Source organism: Myxocyprinus asiaticus, chromosome 12 (genome assembly GCF_019703515.2).
Source record: "Myxocyprinus asiaticus isolate MX2 ecotype Aquarium Trade chromosome 12, UBuf_Myxa_2, whole genome shotgun sequence".
Classification (NCBI taxonomy): Eukaryota; Metazoa; Chordata; class Actinopteri; order Cypriniformes; family Catostomidae; genus Myxocyprinus; species Myxocyprinus asiaticus.
Genome location: NC_059355.1, coordinates 47,547,538 through 47,556,266, shown reverse-complemented (window position 1 = coordinate 47,556,266; position 8,729 = coordinate 47,547,538). Strand labels below are relative to the sequence as shown.

General features: G+C 39.2%; 1 protein-coding gene across 3 annotated transcripts; it reads left to right on the top strand.

Moving 5' to 3' along the window:
• The first annotated feature begins 340 nt into the window (after positions 1-340).
• On the top strand, positions 341-8,356 carry LOC127448961 (hyaluronidase-1-like). Of its 3 annotated transcripts, XM_051711963.1 has the most exons (5): positions 369-429; positions 2,881-2,924; positions 3,901-4,847; positions 5,947-6,036; positions 7,799-8,356. In XM_051711963.1, the coding sequence occupies exons 3-5, from the start codon at positions 3,924-3,926 to the stop codon at positions 8,150-8,152; spliced, it is 1,368 nt and encodes a 455-aa protein (XP_051567923.1). In that variant the 5' UTR covers positions 369-429; positions 2,881-2,924; positions 3,901-3,923; the 3' UTR covers positions 8,153-8,356. The 3 variants fall into 3 exon arrangements, with proteins under 3 accessions (XP_051567924.1, XP_051567923.1, XP_051567925.1); XM_051711964.1 differs by lacking the exon at positions 2,881-2,924 and having other exon boundaries at positions 341-429; XM_051711965.1 differs by lacking the exon at positions 2,881-2,924 and having other exon boundaries at positions 374-433.
• Positions 8,357-8,729: the final 373 nt, after the last annotated feature.

Here is an 8,729-nt window from a genome sequence, read left to right as displayed (position 1 = left end):
ATATTAGGACCGTTGTATTCTTTGCAAATACCATAGTCAATAAAAATGGTCATAATGTATTACCATGGTAGCCACATGTCAAAGTGCAAATTATTAGAATGTACCATAACTGTATGATGGTGGAGTAGCCTACTTTAATGTAAAATGAAGAACCAACTGTAAGTATAAGCTATATGGCAGAGCATAAACACATTTACTATTGGCAGATCTAAATGACTTACAATAGCCATCATATATAAGATTCTTATATTACTTTCATATGTTGCCATTATTTGCATGCTGTGTAGATGCGCTGAATTCAGCTCCTCCTTATGCCCCGCCCTGCTCATTTCTATTGGTTACAGCAATGTTACATGTAACCGACAGTTTTCGGTCATGAGTTATTGAATTCCTTTGACGTTTCGTGGTTGAAACTGGAAAGATTTACTGGTAAGTAAGTAAATCTACAACATAAGTACGCGTATTTTCGTCTTTTAAATACCGAGAGTACTGTCTACATTCTCATGAGTTGACGGTTTTATACTGTTTTTCTTGGTTTTGCTTTAAGTCATGGTTCCTCTTTTTAACACACCAGTTTAGACTATCTCTGTGTTTGTTTGCTACTAGTCAGAATTCAGACTTTTATACATTTAGACAGCAAAATGTATGTTACCATTGCCATACTTTTAAGATATAATTTACACTCTGTACTTGTCACAGATATTCACGTAAACAAAAAGTAATGTGTTGCTATTTAGTTAAGACTGAAGAGAAATTACACTTTACAATGGTAACCATAGTTTATATTAACTTGGCATAAGTTACCACTGTCATAAAAAATAATAAAATGTCAAAGATTTTGAACATTTTTTTATTTTTTATTATTTTTACACCCTTACAACCATTAGAAAAAAGTACTCTGATAATACCATGGTTCTTTGATATAGGCTACCATGACACTCAGATGGTATATTTACATGGTACAACCATGGTACTTCTTTATTGGTGACTGTTTGAAGGATAACCCATATACAGTTTAAGTCAGAAGTTTACATACACTTAGGTTGAAGTCATTAAAACTATTTTTTTAAACCATTCCACAGATTTAATATTAGCAAACTATAGTTTTGGCAAGTCGTTTAGGACATCTACTTTGTGCATGACATGAGTAATTTTTCCAACAACTGTTTACAGACAGATTGTTTCACTTTTAACTGACTATATCACAATTCCAGTGGGTCAGAAGTTTACATACACTAAGTTAACTGTGCCTTAAAGCAGCTTGGACATTTTCAGAAGATTATGTCAAGCCTTTAGACAATTTACCAATTAGCTTCTGATATGAGGTGTACCTGTGGATGTATTTTAAGGCTTACCTTCAAACTCAGTGCCTCTTTGCTTGACATCATGGGAAAATCAAAAGAAATCAGCCAAGACCTCAGAAAAAAAAATTGTGGACCTCCACATGTCTGGTTCATCCTTGGGAGCAATTTCCAAATGCCTGAAGGTACCACGTTCATCTGTACAAACAATAGCATGCAAGTACAAGCACCAAGGGACTACACAGCCATCATACCGCTCAGAAAGGAGACACATTCTGTCTCCTAGAGATGAACATAGTTTGGTGTGAAAAGTGCAAATCAATCCCAGAATAACAGTCAACCTTGTGAAGATGCTGGAAGAAACAGTTTGACAAGTATCTATATCCACAGTAAAACAAGTCCTATATCGACATAACCTGAAATTCTGCTCAGCAAGGTAGAAGCCACTGCTCCAAAACCGCCATAAAAAGCCAGACTACTGTTTGCAAGTGCACATGGGGACAAAGATCTTACTTTTTGGAGAGATTACTGTACCTCTGGTCTAATGAAACAAAAATGAAACTGTTTGGCCATAATGTTTGGAGGAAAAAGGGTGAGGCTTGCAAGCCAAAGAACACTATCCAAACCGTGAAGGATGGGGGTGGCAGCATCATGTTTTGGGGGTGCTTTGCTGCATGAAGGACTGGTGCACTTCACAAAATAGATGGCAATGATGTGGATATATTGAAGCAACATCTCAAGACATCAGCCAGGAAGTTAAAGCTCGGTCACAAATGGGTCTTCCAAATGGACAATGACTCCAAGCATACCTCCAAATTTGTGGGAAAATGGCTTAAGGACAACAAAGTCAAGGTATTGGAGTGGCCATCACAAAGCCCTGACCTCAGTCCGATAGAGAATTGGTGGGCAGAACTGAAAAAGCGTGTGCGAGCAAGGAGACCTACAAACCTGACTCAGTTACACCAGTTCTGTCTGGAGGAATGGGCCAAAATTCCAGCAACTTATTGTGAGAAGCTTGTGGAAGACTACCCAAAACATTTGACCCAATTTAAACCATTTAAAGGCAATGCTACCAAATACTAACAAAGTGTATGTAAACTTCTGACCCACTGGGAATGTGATGAAAGAAATAAAAGCTGAAATAAATAATTCTCTCTACTATTATTCTGACATTTCACATTCTTAAAATAAAGTAGTGATCCTAACTGACCTAAGACAAGGAATGTTTTCTATGATTAAATGTCAGGAATTGTGAATAACAGAGTTTAAATGTATTTGGCTAAGGTGTTTGTAAACTTCTGACTATATATATATATATATATATATATATATATATATATATATATATATATATATATATATATATATATATATTTAATTTTCAATACCTTATACATTTATCATAGTATTTACATGGTACATTACCATGGTATTACCAAAGGTACACTTCTAAAAAACTATGGTAGTTTTTCTTAAGATGGTTGTAGCATCATAGCCTAGATGTTATCTTTCGGTCATGCAAATTTAATACAACTATCAGGTTTGTTGGTCTATTTATAATGCTTTACCATCTTAACAGGAAGCACGCAGCCTTCACAGAGGAAGTCATTCAATATTTGTGATGTAGGTTGCTGTTAATAACTTGTTGATGTGGCTGAATGGTAAATGTCGAATAATTTTCTTCATTCTCTAACAAAAAAGTACCATTTTAGTATGATGGTTTTATGGACACGGTACCATGGTATTACCATCCCAGACAGCACACATCTCCAAGACGTCTGTTTTAGATTTTTTCATCTGGAAAGCATCGCATTTTAATTTACATCTTCTAAACATCTTTAAAAGATCACCTCAAACACCTCAAAGACATCTGCTGAATTTCTTATTGACATCCGAGACATGCTTATTGACATGTCTTATAGACGTATTGCAGATGAGCAAACAACGTAAAAAATATGTCTTCCAAATGTAAACGCACTCATCAAATAGATGTCTGAGTGATGCATGTGTGCTATCAGGGTTGGAGTACTTTGTAAATACCATGGTAAATGAATTTCAGTACCATCTGATATCATAACTGACCCATGGTACCACCACAGTAGTTTTTGCTTAAGGGGAATATGCTAATCATTTAGTACCATGGTATATATTAAAGTAACATGGTACAGTGATGGTATCAAATGGTAATACCATAGTTCATTGATGTACTGATTACCATATTCATATATAATGGCATTAACATGGAGTGTCTGTCATAGTTAACATCACTATTCTGTATGTGACCACTGTGTTTCCTTGTGAAAGGAAAAATAATGTATATTATAGCTAATTATGAGACATCTGCATGAGACATCTTTCATGGAAAAGGTCTACTCGCACACACACTCTTAATGTAGTGTTTCTTGAAGTGGATGATTATTATGGATAATGAGTTGTTCTGGATAAAGTACACCTTTGTTCAAAAAATTGCCTCTCATCATTGAAATTAGCTTTTGAAATTAGACTGTAGCTCAGCTTCATTTCCATTTAAATTGCCTCGGCTCATGTACCATCAAGTGTTGAGCTGGATGCTAAATTCTTTGCGTGCCTGTCATTGCAGGACCGTGTAAACTGTTGCCAGGCATGGAAAGGCATCAGCACTGGACGTGTCTTCTGGTGTTGTTTTGGGTCTCTTTGATATGCCCCATCTTTGGCCACCCTCCTACCTTGCCCTACCTCCTGACCCATCTCCCATTTTTCACCGTATGGAACGCACCTACTGAACGCTGTGCATCTCGATTCGGGGTCGGCCTGGACTTGAGCGTCTTTGACATTGTCCACAACCGTGACCAGGTCTTCATGGGCGACAACATCACCATTTTCTACTCTGATAAGTTGGGACAGTATCCATTCTACGATTTTCACAATGAACCAGTTTATGGTGGCATTCCTCAGAATGCCAGCCTAAACCAGCACCTCTGGAAGGCCGGCAATGACTTGCAGTTGTACATCCCTGATCGTGATTTTCACGGACTCGCCATCATCGACTGGGAGAAGTGGCGGCCACTTTGGGAACGTAACTGGGACACTAAGGAAATGTACTGGCAGGGTTCAAGAGCATTAGTTATGGCCAAACACCCTACCTGGAATCCAAATCAAATAGAAGCAGAAGCTGTTAAGGAATTCGAGGAAGCTTCACGGGCGTTCATGGAAGAGACATTAAAACTGGGCCTCACAGAGCGCTCTGGAGGATTATGGGGGTTTTATGGTTTACCCTGCTGCTACAATTATCAGTACAAGAAGAATAAAACTTATACAGGTGAGTGTCCACCTCTGGAAATGAAGAGGAATGATAAACTTGCTTGGCTTTGGAATGTCAGCACGGCCCTGTACCCTGATATCTATCTAGAGTTGGGGCTCAGGGGTCGCGATCGTGATATTTTGCTGTACAGCCGTCATCGTGTCCTGGAAGCCATTAGGGTGAGAGAACAGACCACCCACAGACCGCCATCTGTGTTTCCTTATGCCCGGATTGCCTACACCTACTCTATGGAGTTTCTGTCACAGGTCAGTTCAGAGTACTACAGAGCACAACAGACTGATTCCGGTAAAACTTCCATTAATTTTTTGCATAGGGGAATTGATTTTTAACGATAACTTCTAAACTTTTAAAGACAGACTTACCGTGAGTTCCAAGCAAGGGCATAGCCAGGAAATTACTTTTGGGTGGGCCTCAATAGAAATTGATGGACCAAGTTTCGCCCCAATTTTCCTTAACAAAAGAGAAGCAGTGCATTCAAACAGTTCTTTCACACTTTCAGAAATCAGAATTTATGCATTTTTTAATGTATTTTTATAAATATATATTTAAAGTCAAAGAATAATCTCTAATATTCTAGGTGGGCATGGGTCTAATTTGGCTATGCCACCCTTGGCTATGCCACTGTCTCCGAGGTTGTTAATCGATGGTACAAATTTTTTTAAATTTAATTGCGGGATTTGTGCTGAATAACTACACTATCCGTTATCTCAAGGGAAAGATCCACCAATCAGAGAATCGCAGCAAACAAAGCACGCCATAAGAGCTCTGCAGTGACCACTCACTCCCATGACGCAATCGAGTCGCTCTCCCTACACCCTCAAACTACTTGTACTGTTTATGTTTATGGGTCTAAACATTTTGCAACAAACTTAAAACATATTTATACTTAATTACATATAATCAACAGCTTTATATCAATAGTTTTGTATTTTTCCATTGGAGTACATCATTCGCAAAGCTTCATGGGATTGTAGTTCATTCCCTCTTTAAAGATGTTAAGTATACAGTCTTGTACCCTTGTGTTTTTGTCTGATTTTCTAATGCTTTTTTGCTTCAAATCAAAGTTTGTAATGTTGTGATTCACCTCGGAGGTGGCTGGTTTGGTGAGTTCTAAGCCATGAACTTAGAACTCTTTTATAAAGGATTTTGTGAAATCTCTATAGCAGAAATGACTGGGAACAAGATGGCTGACAAAGTTGCCAGGCACTGTTGCGATCTATTACAATTAAAATAGGTTAAGAAATCCATTGTAACAATACCCTTACATCTATAACTAAAGGTTTTCTTAACTTAATTTGCTGCAGTTGAGCCCTGGTTCTTGTATAACTAACTTGTGTTTTATAGGAAGACTTGGTTCACACTATTGGTGAAAGTGTAGCGCTAGGAGTTGGAGGTGTTGTACTGTGGGGAGATGGAAACTACTCACAAACGAAGGTAGGGAATGACTTGCACTCAAATAAACTAAAAAATACACTTCTGATTAATGTATTGGTAGGTGAACATTACGGGTTTTTTGATGGCCTATGCTAATACAGTGCATCTGGAAAGTATTCACAGCGCTTCACTTTTTCCACATTTTGTTATGTTACAGCCTTATTCCAAAATGGATTAAATTCATTATTTTCCTCAAAATTCTACAAACAATACCCCATAACGACAACGTGAAAGAAGTTTGTTTGAAATCTTTGCAAATTTATAAAAAAATAAATGGAAAAAAAAAACAAAAAAAAAAACACATGTACATAAGTATTCACAGCCTTTGCTCAATACTTTGTTGAAGCACCTTTGGCACCAATTACAGCCTCAAGTCTTTTTGAGTATGATGCTACAAGCTTGGCACACCTATTTTTGGGCAGTTTCTCCCATTCTTCTTCGCAGGACCTCTCAAGCTCCATCAAGTTGGATGGGGAGTGTCGGTGCACAGCCATTTTCAGATCTCTCCAGAGATGTTCAATCGGGTTCAAGTCTGGGCTCTGGCTGGGCCACTCAAGGACATTCACGGAGTTGTCCCGTAGCCACTCCTTTGTTATCTTGGCTGTGTGCTTAGGGTCATTGTCCTGTTGGAAGATGAACCTTCGCCACAGTCTGAGGTCCAGAGTGCTCTGGAGCAGGTTTTCATCAAGGAGGTCTTTGTACTTTGCTGCATTCATCTTTCCCTCGATCCTGACTAGTCTCCCAGTTCCTGCCACTGAAAAACATCCCCACAGCATGATGCTGCCACCACCATGCTTCGCTGTAGGGATGGTATTGGCCAGGTGATGAGCAGTGCCTGGTTTCCTCCAGACATGACGCTTGCCATTCAGGCCAAAGAGTTCAATCTTTGTTTCTCATGGTCTGAGAGTCCTTCAGGTGCCTTTTGGCAAACTCCAGGCGGGCTGTCATGTGCCTTTTACTGAGGAGTGGCTTCCGTCTGGTCACTCTACCATACAGGCCTGATTGGTGGAGTGCTGCAGAGATGGTTGTTCTTCTGGAAGGTTTTCCTCTCTCCACAGAGAAACGCTGGAGCTCTGTCAGAGTGACCATCGGGTTCTTGGTCACCTCCCTGACTAAGGCCCTTCTCCCCCGATCGCTCAGTTTGGCCAGGTGGCCAGCTCTAGGAAGAGTCCTGGTGGTTCCAAACTTCTTCCATTTACGGATGATGGAGGCCACTGTGCTCACTGGGACCTTCAATGCTGCAGAAATTTTTCTGTACCCTTCCCCAGATCTGTGCCTCGATACAATCCTGTCTCGGCGGTGTACAGACAATTCCTTGGACTTCATGGCTTGGTTTGTGCTCTGACATGCACTGTTAACTGTGGGACCTTATATAGACAGGTGTTTGCCTTTCCAAATCATGTCCAATCAACTGAATTTACCACAGGTGGACACCAATCAAGCTGTAGAAACATCTCAAGGATGATCAGTGGAAACAGGATGCACCTGAGCTCAATTTTGAGTGTCATGGCAAAGGCTGTGACTACTTATGTACATGTGATTTTTTTTTTTCATTTTTTATTTTTAATACATTTGCAAAGATTTCAAAAAACTTCTTTCACGTTGTCATTATGGGGTATTGTTTGTAGCATTTTGAGGAAAATAATGAATTTAATCCATTTTGGAATAAGGCTGTAACATAACAAAATGTGGAAAAAGTGAAGTGCTGTGAATACTTTCCAGATGCACTGTATATGCTGATATCTCCATTCATTTTGTTTAGAAAGCCTGTGAAGCAGTGCGAGATTACCTGGATGACACACTTGGTCGCTACATTGTGAACGTGACAGAAGCGGCATTTCTCTGCAGCCAGACCATGTGCTCGTCCCAGGGGCGATGTGTCAGGCGGAACCTGAGCATGGCGACATACCTGCATCTCGACCCGGCCGTATGGTCCATCGTTCACAGAACCAAGCTGCCTGGCCCTGTAACTGAGGGTCCATCTTTTGTAGCTTACAGAAGGTTTAGGACGGTTGTGGAGGACACAAGACTTTTTTCAGATGATTTTAAGTGTCAGTGTTTTCCAGGCTGGGGAGGTAAACAATGCCAGAAACCAGTTCCTGAGTCATTTACATAACAGAACTTTCAGGAGACCTGATGACTGGAGTGATTGAAGATCGGGGCGGGTAAACAGAAGGTTTGTTGGGTTCAAACCGCCAAGGAAGGATCCATTGTGGGTTCACCAGGGCAATGTTCTCTTTAACAAGTGTACTGGGAGTCACTTTGGATAAAAGTACCTTCTAAATGACTACTTGCTTGCTTAATAAACTTTATAACATCTGCTAAGTGTGATGCCATTCAATCATTTTCCGGAGTTTTTATGTGCTACATGAGAATATGCTAAACCTACGCTGAGAATGCATCATGGTTTATAGCATTTTCATATTCATCAAATTCAGTGCTAAACAGCAACACAAATTGAATAAATCAGTAAAATCCTATAGAATACATGGAATAAACAATATTGATAAATCAGTATTTGTGTCACATCACAAAGTATTTTTTTCATGTTCTCTTTTATGATCACTTGTTTATACAGTTTCTTAAGTTGTTCACTTAAAATCTTTGAAATTGCAAAATTAGATTTGTATTTCGACAAATCTAAATAGAATATTTTTGTTCTTCAATTTTTATTTTTTATTTTTGGACCATCT